Here is an 11,258-nt window from a genome sequence, read left to right as displayed (position 1 = left end):
ACTAAACACAACAACAGAATTTCTCGGGGTCTTTGATTCCTTATAGTCTACTTTGGACTGTCCTACTTTTTTATTATTATTAATTATTATCATAATTAAAGTCTCATTTCGTGCGCTTTTTCCGTGTGTCATTTGCGGTATCTCGCCCCTCCCCCCGCCCCGCCCCGCCCCCTCCCGGTGCCCTCCCCGGCCCCCTGGCCTTCAGCTGGACTTGACCGCCATGCCGAGCGGGTGCAAGGCCTCGCTGTCCAACAGCCAGGTGCCTATTTGGTAGAGCAGCTGCGAGTACCAGTGGATGCCCGAGGCGCCTGGCGCGTCGGGCGCACCTGGCGCACCTGGCGCGGCCGAGGGCACGCGGCCGCCGCCCCCGCCCCCGCCGCGGTCCGTGCGCGAGGGCGCCAGCGCGGCCAGGAGCGCGTGCGCCAGGCGGTAGGGCGCGAAGGCCCGGTGCGCCCAGCTGTGCTCCTCTATGACCGCGTAGCACGATGCCAGCACCCGGTTGATGAGGATGGTGCCGTGCGCCGTCAGCGGCGCGTACGCGCCCGCGCTCTCCTCGCGCAGCGTCACACTGTGCACGGCGGCCGGCAGGAGCTGCCGATCCCCGCCGCGCTCGGCCACCACGTACACGTGCTGGCCGGGGCGCACGCTGCTGGCGAAGAGCGCCCGGCGCTCCGGCGCGCCCCCAGGCGGCCGCCCGGCGCCCGACAGCGCCTCGGGCTCCCGGACGGCCGAGCCGTTGTGCGGCGCGACGAAGAGCAGGTGCGCGGCGGTGAGCAGCAGGTGCTCGCGAGGCTCCCGCGTCTCGATCGCGTAGAAGACCTTCTTGGCGCCGTGGTCGCGGTCCAGGAAGGTGAGGAAGTCGCTGTAGAGCAGCCGGCCCTCGTCGTCGGCCGCCAGCACGCGGTCCCCGGGGCGCAGGTCCTTCACCAGCTTGGTGCCGCCCTGCTCCAGGTGCACCGTGGCCGAGCCCGGGAAGCAGCCGCCCGATTTGGCCGCCACCGAGTTCTCTGCGGGGGAAGAGAAGGGAGAGGAGAGGAGACAGGGCGGTGAGTCCCGAGAGGAGGACGCGACTGGAAAGGGGGGCGCACGCTTGGTGTCCCGCGCGCCCAGACCGAGGAAGCGCGTGGCTCCGGGGAGAGATGCCAGGCTGGTCCCGCGCGGACCTCCCTCCCCCCATCCCCACCGCCTCGGTGACCGAATTCAGATGCAGACGCATTCCTTAACGACTCTCTTAGGATTGGACTGGCGGTGACAAAGGTCGATTGGCGTCTCCGGCGGGAGGCCGGTTACACTCCTTCCCTTTCGCCGCCCCCCTCCCCCGCCGGCTCAGCACACACCCAACCTCGCCACGAATTCAGAGGGTATTTGCTCTCCACTTGGATTCCTCAGGAAGCCTCCTTGAGCTCACCCGGGCGCCGGGGCGCACCCTCCTTTGCTCCCGCCTCCGGCGCGGGGCGCGGCGCCCCCTCGTGCGCTCCGCACCCGGGCTGCGCCGCGGGGACCCTCGGCCGCTCCCCGCCCCCACCCCGCCCCCAGCGCCCAGCGGGAGTCTTGGTGTCGGCCGGTTGGTGTCGGCCAGTTGGGGGCGAGGGCGGGGCTGAAAAATAGCTGTAGTAGTTGTAGCAACTGGACAAACATTCCAGAGAATTGGCCGAGGTGTGAAAATCCGGGGCTTGTGTGGATCTTCTAATTAAAATCCAATAAAGGGCTCGCCATTGTCATTGTAATTTCTGCAACAAATGGGAGGCGCTCTTGGAAGAGGGGCTCCTTCCATCCCCCCCACGCCTTCTCGGCTCCCTCTCTCTCCAGCTCTGGGCCGCCCCCTCCCTATTTGCTCAGGTGCAACCCCCCCGCCGCACCCCCGGCGATTCACACGCGGGCTCTCCAGAAGCCCGGGCCTCACAAGCACTATTTGCACAGCCAGGCCTCTCTTCCAAGCACTCGAGATGTGTATTTGAATTTTAAATGGCGGGGCCTGCTCCGAGCTCTGGAAGCGCCGGGTTCTCAAGGCCCCTTGACTACCCGCTTTCTCCGGCCTCTGTCGCTCTCTGAGGCTCACTGTCCCGAGGACAATAATCGGAGTCGGGCGGCGCGCAGGGGGCCGTGGAGGAGGGGCGGGGACGTCCCCGTCTTCTTTGCATTCCAATCTCCGGGATCCTGCTTTTTGCAAATAGAGATCGCGAGAAAGAATCTTCCTGCTGGAATTACTGAGGGCTTTTAATCTTCTCATCGTTTTCTCCGGCATGAAGTGCGGGGCCGGCCTTTGGAGGCCCGACATAGCCGCCCGGAATGCGCCCGGGACGCAGGCGAGCCCGAGGCGTCGAGTCGCACGACCCTGCTTGACACGCAGCGCCCCGCGCCCGGCCCGTGTGCGCGGAATGCCAATGAGCGGCTCTGCGCGCCCGGCCCGGCTCCCCCGGCGGGGTCCCGGGCCGCACGACCGCTGCTCATTTGCGAGGAGACCTCGAGAGACCCCCGCCAGGGGGACCCCGCGGACAGGGGTGGCCCGGAGGGGGCCGCGCGCCGCGCCGCGCCGCCATTTAGGAGCCCCGCGAAGTCGGGGCGCGCCTCCCCGCCCTGCTGGCGTCTGAGACCCTTTCCCGGGCTCTAAGCGCAGACCTTCTCCCCAGCCTTACGCACCTTTTCTTTCTGTTGTTACAGGAGGCCACTACTTTCCTTACCTCCAAAGTGTGCCTCGACACTTTGAAAGTGTTTTTCTACTGACATACGCTATTAAAATACAGTTAAGGAGACAAACAGGCGAAACTTGGGGTGGGGGGAGACGCAGTTCCTCCCAAATTCACTGTGAACTGCCTTGCTAAATGCGCCGGCTTCTGCCGAGAGTTGGAGAGACCTGCTTCAGTGGCGCTGGGGCCTGTGCGCGCGCGCGCGCGCGCGCCTTCCTGCCGGAGCTGTTCCTCGCCAGCAACAGCGTGTGGCGTTGCAGGCCCAGGGAAGTCAGCCTCACACAGCAGGGCGGGGGCTCCAGCTGCAGGCTTGGCTTTCCTGGCCCTGCCTGTGGCTCAGGGCAGCCCAGCTGGTTCCTAATAAAGACGGATGCTTCTGGGCTTGCGGCCTCCAGATGTTGGAAGTGGTAACTACCGGCTTTATTACCTCCCATCAGGCCTCTTCCCAAAGGCCGAGTGAGTTAAGTTAGTTCAGAATCCACAGGCGCTCAGGGGGGGAAGGGAGTGGACCGGGGCTTCCACCCCGGGCGGAACCTCCTGTGCCGGGTGCGGGCCGGTGGCGAGTGGGGAGTCGTTCATTCTTAAGCTCTATTGAGACAGAGGCTCTGGGCCAGAGCTGGCCGACTGGGCAGGGAGGGCTGCAGTCTCTCACCAGGACAGTCCCCCCGCCCCACCATCTTTCCTTCCTGTCTCTGCCACCTGCAGCGGGGACTCCGGAAACAGGGTTGGGAGAAGGCTCGAGAAGCCAGATGCCCTCTGCATCTGGGCTCAGAGAACGTGGGCCTCTGTGGCCTCAAAGGTAGGGACAGCTCCCAGCTGGGGACTGGGACAGGCCTCACGGAGTCCATTCCTGCCACAGAAACACCAGTCATCACCCCATCCCCTCCCCGCCTGCCCCCCTCCTCCCCACTTTCCTCTTGCCCGTGAGCCAGGTTTTGGGGTGCAGATCTGGAGCTGCTGGGGGGTGCTGTCGGCATGGGTGGGCGGGCCCGCCCCCTCACCTGCTTTCACCGAGCAGTGGATGTGCGCTTTGGACTCGTAGTAGACCCAGTCGAAGCCGGCCTCCACGGCCAGGCGTGCCAGCATGCCGTACTTGCTGCGGTCGCGGTCCGAGGTGGTGATGTCCACGGCGCGGCCCTCGTAGTGCAGCGACTCTTCTGAGTGGTGGCCATCCTCGTCCCAGCCCTCTGTCACCCGCAGCTTCACTCCTGGCCACTGGTTCATCACGGAGATGGCTAAGGCGTTCAACTTGTCCTTGCACCGCTGTGGAGAGAAGGGGGCACCCAGCGCCCGTGAACGTCCGGGCCTGCCCCAACCCTATCCCTGGGCTGCTCTGCCCAGCCCCCCAGGATGCGGGCTGTGCGCACAAGTAGGGAGACAAGGCCAGGCCTGGAACGGGCCGGCCTGCTCCGGAGAGGGGGAGCTCGGCTAGGGAGGAGGGGGTGGCATCAGTAGGCGGAGCACATCCTCTCGGAGGAGACGTGAGCGCCTTTCTCCACACCTGAAATAGCAGGGCCCCTGTCAGGGCCTGAGAAGCAGATGAAATGTCTGTCTTCGAAATAAGTAAACTGCGTGTTTTTGGACAGTGGCTGCAGAAGCCGCCAGGAGCACCCTAGGCTATGGCCCGCGCCCGCCTCCACGATGCCCTCCACGCCCCTGCCCTCTTCTGTGGCCCCATCGCTCCGCACCTGTGCAAGGCTCCACCCAACTCCCTGGACAAACTCCCTCTCGGGAGGCGGGAGAGAGGCCCCGGGTGCAACTTAGCCGTAGAAAGAAAAATACACGGTATACTTCTTACAGAGTTAAAAGCCTCGCCTTATCTCTGCCCTGTGCCTATCTGAGGTGAGAATTAAGCCAAAGGTAGAGAGGGTGGTGGGACCCTGATAGCAGCCGAAGGGGTGGGGGAACCAGAAGTGAAAGGCAACCAGGTGAGTTATAATTTTCAATAAGACCAGGGCCGGATGACAAACATTCTTTATCTGGACAGCCACATTCCTTTTCCCCGTGGAACTCTTTTCTCCCGGCTTTTCTGTGGTCTGATTGTGTCTCTTGTTTTCCTTAACCTGTTCCCTCCCCCCCTCTTGTTTTCTTGGCCGGCGCAGAATGGTGTCCTGCAAGTTTGAAGAGCCAACTTAAGAGGTGGGGGAAGGGGAGGGGGGAGGGGAGGGGGGAGGGGAGAGGAGCCAGAGAGGCCTGGGGCCTCTGAGCTCTTGCCTTAGGGAGGCTTCTTCTGGAAACCGCCCTTGGGGTTCCCCCCCCCTCCCACAAGGAAGCTGCCAGTAGGAGTAAAGAAGCAGTGAATAGGCGGGACTCAAGCCAGGGTAAAGCTGTGGGAGTTCCCGTATAATTCTCGGGTCCCATTCAGACAAGGATGCAAGAAAGAGTTGAATCACGTGCATGTTTGTGTGGGCAGTAACTCACTGGACGTTTATACTGCGGCTGGTGCTGGGTTGAAAAAAGGGGAGGTGGTGACAAAATCATGATGGGGGCATCCCCCAGAGAGGCAGACTCGGGGGGGACAGGGGACAATTCCAAGTTGACTGCTGCAGAGGGTAGGGCTGATATCCGGGCGGGGACCCCGGTTACCGAGAGGACCAGCCGGCCCCGGCAAGGACCCTGTTATAGCCTGGGGGAACTCTTTCTTACAGAGCGCAGGGAGGCGGAGGGCTCCTGCAAGGGCCGCTGCCGCGTTTTAAGGGGATGCGGCCGATTGCGCGACAGGAAAAGTCCTGTGTAGTTGGCAGCAGTAAAAACCAGTATATGGTTGTAGAGTTAGACATACAGCAAGTGTGTGTGTGTGTGTGTGTGTGTGTGTGTGTGTGTGTGTGCGCGCGCGCGCGCGGTGGAGGGAGGGCAGAAGGCTAGGGGGCGGTCCTGGTAACAGGTCAGCGCTTGCAGGTTTCTGGGCCCGCCAACAGTTTTCTTAAAAAAAAAAAAAAAGTCAGAAGGACAGAGTTTGAGTGAGGTCATCTTGAGGATTGAATGCGTTTTACATGAAAATCAATCAGTAAACCAGGGTCAGTTGAGAGCCGGGATGTGGAACCGGCTGCGCAGGCGCACACCACCGACGCGCACACGCAGACAGTCGCTTCCCGAGCCCCCATCGCACCCCAGCTCCCTGCTTTCGGGGGGCAGATGAAGCGTTCAGTGGCTTCCCCCGGGGCCGCTGGCGAGGGGGAGGGCCGGAAGGGGAGCACGCGTACCATCCCCCAGCGTTCTGAGCTGCGCCACTCGGGCAATGGAGACCCCAGGCGAGGAGCCCAGGGCCGAGGCAGGCCCGGGCTCCGCCAGGCGCAACGCGGCCTCGGCCCGCGGCTGCAAGAGTCTCTGCGCCCCGGCCGGGCGGGATCGTCGCGGGCAGAGCCGGGAAGCCCGGGCCGGTTATCAATTCACTGGGTCGTGTGCCGCGAATCAACCCCGCCTCTGTGCAGCCACCGTGAAGCCCACAGGGGCCGACGGGCCCGGCTTTGTGTCGGCGGAGGCCAAGTTGTTCCCCACGCCTGAGCTCCCGCCACCTCCCCAGTCTGCGCAGCCGCTCCGCGCCCGGGAGCCGAGCAGGGACTGTCACCGCCGACGCCCACGGGCTTCCCCAGCGCGGGGGAGGGGGTGTCCCGACTTCAGAAGGGTCCCCTCGGGTCCCCGCACACACCTCTCGCCGCTCCTCCTCCCCCCTCCGGAAAACCAGGCCCCTGCCTTCAAACCCACACCTGAGCGCCGCTCCCCGGGGCCGCCACGCACCCGGAAATCTGCCCAACGTGGCGCCTCGGGCCGGTCCCCGGCGCAGCCCGCAGGCCGGCCCCTCGCGGCCTCCTGCCCCCTCGGAGCCCCTCGGCACCGCGGCCTGCGGGGAGAGCGTGTCTGTCTGCGCTTCCCCCTCTCGGAGTTAATATTAACCAGGAGCTCCTGCGTTCCTGAACTGCTCTGAAAGTTCCACTGGGGACGATCTTGCCATGGTTGAGGGACTTGGGCGGCAGTCACATTAGGGAGACAGAGACACGCAGAGACGGGGGAGGAGGGACACGCACCCGAGAGCAGAGTCTAGGTGGTTATCTTAAGTGGGGGGCCGGCGGGGGAGCAGGTGCCCCAGGAGCCCGGGAGGCGTTGCCGCTTCCCCTTCCCCTGGCCCTGCCCTCACCTCCCAGGTCCCCCGCCTTCCCCACTTTAACTCTTAGGACCGGGGACGCAGGAAGGACGGGGAAGGGGTAAGGCAGGGGGCGCCTTTCAGGCCACCCCCCCTCCCCAGCCTCCAGGTTTTTAGGGCACGTTTTGGGGTCCGTGGCACACGCCTGGCCTGGCTCTCCCCACCCCACCCCGACGGCGGCTGCCCCTCCCCCCTCCTTTTGTGCTGGGAACGGGAATAGCCACTGCCCAGGGGAAAAAAGTATTTGTTTTCGTTTCGTTCGTCTGAGGGAAGTTGACAGAAGGTCAGAAGTTCAAATGCTGCCAGCGCACGCTGCGGCCAGAGCGGCCGGGCGCCGGGCCGCGCGGCTGTAGGTCCCGGCGGGGCGGCCGGGGGCGGCGGGGCGAGGGACCCGGCGGGGGGCTCGGGCCGGGCGCCCAGGCCCGCGAGGCGCCTCCGCCCTGGAACCGACTTCTCCCTCCCGCCCGGGCCCGCAGGGCCCGCCCGCGCCGCCTCGCCAGCCGGGCCGTCGGAGCGCCGCCGGGAGCCCTGGCCGAGCCCGCGCTCGGGCGCGTGGAGGGGCCGGCGGGCGGCCGCAGCCCAGCCCCGCGCGCACTGAAACCCGAGCCGCGGGATCGATAACCCGGGAGTAAGTGGAGCCGAGAGGCGTCTGCCCGGGTGCGCGGCTCCGCGCGCTCGCACTTGTAGGCGGGGCGGCGAGGCCCGGGGACCCGGGCAGGGCGCGGGCCGGGACCCGCTCCCTCCCGCGTCGGCCCGGCGCGGACCGCGGCGGCCGCTGAGCTCTCCGGCTCGGGGACCTCCGGCGTCCCCGCCCCCGCCGCTTCCTCTGGCCTCGCGCCGAGGGATCCCGGGAAGGCCCCTGCCCTGCCGCCGGGACCGAGGGTGACCAGGGGGTCGGAGCCCCAGACGAGCCGGAGAAGCGCCCGCAGCCGGCCGCACGCGCAGGGCACCCCGCGGCCTGCGCAGAGTTAATTGCGGCTCGCGCTGCTCTCGGGCACAGGCGCGCGCGTCCACACTCGCGGTCCAGATTTAAGGTGGTCGGGAGCAGATGCGAGCGAGCCGGGGATGAGGACCCTCTCCTCCCCTCCCTCTCCGCCTCCGTCCGTCAGCTGGAGCCCGCTACCCCGCCTGCCCCTGGCCTTCCTCGGCTCCGCAGCAAGGCCGGGCATCGGGCTGGGGAGCGGAGCGGCCGGGAGGTGTCTCCTCGGTCCCTCCCACCCCCAGCCTCCCCTGCACTTGCGCCCCGCCAGCGCCGCTCCGTCAGCTGCGGTGCGCTCCTGGCCCTAAAGGTAGGACTTGAATATTTTAATAGGGCAATAAAAAAGATGTTGACCTATATTTGCCAGGAAATCCATTTCTAGCTTCAGTTATACGTGCCTGGAGTTGCAGAAAGTCTGCCATTGACGGGCAGATTGGCAGCCAGAAGTCTCAAACGGAGGCGGAGAGGGAGAGAGGAATGCGTGTTTTGCTTTGGTTCTTCTTTCCAGCCCCCCCTCCCGCTAATATCTAGTCGCTCCTAATTTCCTATGCAAGCAGGTTGAAAACTAGCGTGATGCAATGCCAGTAAGTTCTAAGTCCCTCCCCTCAAGTACCGCGGGCTCGGGAGAATAAGAGGGCATCCTTAAAGAAATATCGATACATTCACACTCTGACGGGCACAAGTGCCAGCGATGGAATCGCAGTGGAGCTATGTGATACGGTCAGGGACCAGCCCAGCCGCCTCTGGAGCCCCGACCTTTTGTCAGCCCGGCCTCCTGGCTTTTCCAGTTGAGGGTCTTTGGTGGGGGGCAGCGGGGGGGGGGTAGTAGTGGTGGGAAAGAAAAACACAGAGGAGGAGGGAAACGTGTAACCGCCGAGGCTACACTTGTACAGTGATCTGGACGCCACTTTATGTTTATGGGGGGGATGCTTGCCCCCTCTCTCCATTCCCACTCCCAACTTGGAAAGGACAGATGCCCCCAAAGTGAAGGTCTCCCCAGGTTACAAGCCAGAGCTGAGGCAGGATGGGAAGGCCATCCCAGCAGGACAAATCAAATCAGGGCCATCCAAGGACCACATCTCCTAGCGTCCTTATCCCCACCCCCCAGCCTAAACTTCTCCAGCTGGACCCTTCACCTCCATTCCCCTCCAGGAAGAGGAAGGGATGGTAGGCCGGCAGGTGGGTGGGGAAGCAGAGGGCAAAATCGGCTCTCTACCTGCCTGAAGAGCAAACAGACTGAGCGGCAGGGTTACACATAACCCCTTGAAAACGACACATTCCCCGCCCCGTGCTGGGTTTCTACCTGAGTCATCAGCCGGTCCGCTCCAGTGTTTTCTTCATCCTTAAATATGATGTCAGGGTTGTAATTGGGGGTGAGTTCCTTAAATCGCTCCGAGTTTCTCGTGATCTTCCCTTCATATCTTCCACTGGCCCCTAGGGTCTTCTCAGCCACGTTGGGGATGAACTGCTTGTAGGCTAAAGGGGTCAGTTTTTTTGGGTTCCGCCTCTTCCCAAATCCCCGGCCGGGTCCGCACGCCAGCCCCGAGCACATCAGCAGCGAGGAGACCAGCACCACCAGCAGACATCTCGCCAGCAGTAGCATCTCGTCCATGGAGCCCAGGAACCTCAAGGCTGGCCCGAGCAGGTCTGAGTGCGCGAGGGTGCGGGTGTGCGAGTGTGTGTGCCCGTGCGCTCTCCCTCCCTCGCTCGCTCCGGCTGGCTGCTGGCGCCCTCGCTCTCTGCCTCGCTCTTTCTCTTCCTATATAACCTTGCCCGCAGCCGCTGCGGGGGACTCGCCACCGATCCCCACCCAGACGGGGGCTGGAACGGCAGGCTGCTGGCCGCTGATAACGGAACACATCGGAGTTGGGGCTCAAGACAGCAATCAAAAGACAAAAAGAGTCTGATTTTAAATGGTAGCAAGCCTGAGAGCTTGTGCGAGAGGCTGTCTTCAGTACTATATTATAGCTGGCAGGGGCGTATCTGATTGGCCAAAGCAGCACAGGCTTGTCTTCTGATGTTTAACCCTAAAAAAGACTAATTTTTTTTTTCTGTGGCTGCTTTATTTTTACCTGAAGGCTTCTAGTTAAAAGAGAAAAACATCTTTACTAAGACAAAGGTGAGAGGGAGAGAGGAGGCACGTTGCTGAGGATAACATCAGCTACCCCCTGCCCGGGGCACACCTCCCGTTCCCCCTTCACTTTCTCCAGAATGGTAGATGCTTCAGTTAAAACCAACTTAAGTTTTTAAAGGACAATCTAGACCCACCGCCATCCCCCCCACCCCAAGCTTCCATCACCAAACAAATAGTCTCTCAAATGTTTGAGGGGCAAAGCTGCCCAGGTCTTATCTAAATATTTTCCCAGAGACTTTATCATGCAGGCCAGGGCTCCCTGCAGTTGAAAGAAAGAGGGGCCTGTGCCCCCTCCCGAATATTCCAGTTGCCACGACTGGCCGACTGGCCGGGACTGTACGTAACGTAATGCTATTTGAAGTGCTTTAAGCACCTTAGAAAAACTTGAAAATACTGCTCCTTTATTGTGTTTCAATTAATGCATTATTTTTAACTCTCTGGAAGTGGAATGGAGGCGTGCTCAGGGGCTGGTGCAGAGTGAGGTGAGGGGACGATCCGGCTGGCTGGGCCCGAGCGGGTCTGGGGGCTGCAGCCCAGCTCAGAGGAGGGAGCCGGTGCCGGTGCCTGCGTGGTGGGCGGAGGCCCATTGTGCCTGGGGGCAGCGGCGAGTGGGCAAGGCTGTGCACACACCGCCCCCACGATTCAATCGATCGGAGCAAAGTGCAGGCCAGGGGATGAGCTGGATGTGGAATTCAGGTTCCTTCCACATCATGCCGAGCTGGCTTTCCCTGGAGCTTGACAAGCCCGTCCTCAGGGTCCTGGGGGCTGTAGCCCGAGTGGGGCAGGGCCCTGGGGGCACAGTGTCCTGGTCAAAGAGGGGCGTGCAGAAGAGGGCTCGGTGCTCAGAGCCGGCAATGCTGGAGCCCCAAATTCCTGCACTTTGAGAAACAAACTAACTTAAAAAGTCTTATTTAAACCAGGAAAGGAAAATCGGAGATTCCCCCTTTTTGCAGAATATGCCCTCCTCCTTCTGGGCCCTTCCTGTCTCACTCTGACACAGCAACTGCTCTGGAGTGGGACGCGGGAGCGAGGGCCCTTCGTGTGGAGTGGACGGAGCGAGGCCCGGCTGACACTCTGTGCAGTTAGGCGCTCTCCCTTGACCCCAGCCTGGCTGGGGGCAGCGCGAGAGGCCGGGTCAGTCCTCAGAACAATGGGACACTTGCCGCAGTCTGGGTAAGCTCCAGTGCAGATAAACTTTTCCTCTGGGTGTGGGGAGCGTGGAAGGGGACATTGAAAGAGGCTGTAGTTGGGCCTTTGCAGACACTGAGCATCTCCAAGGCTCTGCTGGCCAGGAGCGCATCTCCACCCCGCCTTTTC

General features: G+C 62.9%; 1 protein-coding gene across 1 annotated transcript; it reads right to left on the bottom strand.

The window, feature by feature from the left end:
* Positions 1-201: 201 nt before the first annotated feature.
* Positions 202-9,468, bottom strand: SHH (sonic hedgehog signaling molecule). Its single transcript, XM_057550198.1, has 3 exons — positions 9,111-9,468; positions 3,689-3,950; positions 202-1,007 (listed from the first exon to the last, which is right to left on the bottom strand). The coding sequence occupies exons 1-3, from the start codon at positions 9,417-9,419 to the stop codon at positions 202-204; spliced, it is 1,377 nt and encodes a 458-aa protein (XP_057406181.1). The 5' UTR covers positions 9,420-9,468.
* Positions 9,469-11,258: the final 1,790 nt, after the last annotated feature.

Source organism: Balaenoptera acutorostrata, chromosome 7 (assembly GCF_949987535.1).
Source record: "Balaenoptera acutorostrata chromosome 7, mBalAcu1.1, whole genome shotgun sequence".
Lineage (NCBI taxonomy): Eukaryota > Metazoa > Chordata > Mammalia > Artiodactyla > Balaenopteridae > Balaenoptera > Balaenoptera acutorostrata.
This window is presented reverse-complemented; position numbering and strand designations above follow the sequence as displayed.

What these genes read in the sequence shown, in the direction of transcription:
- SHH (XM_057550198.1), bottom strand. Translation starts at nt 9,419, where the DNA reads ATGGACGAGATGCTACTGCTGGCGAGATGTCTGCTGGTGGTGCTGGTC. An exon ending in CGGACCGGCTGATGACTCAG is followed by an intron (nt 3,951 to 9,110) that starts GTAGAAACCCAG and finishes TTCTCTCCACAG; the next exon opens with CGGTGCAAGGACAAGTTGAA. An exon ending in CCACTGCTCGGTGAAAGCAG is followed by an intron (nt 1,008 to 3,688) that starts GTGAGGGGGCGG and finishes CTTCCCCCGCAG; the next exon opens with AGAACTCGGTGGCGGCCAAA.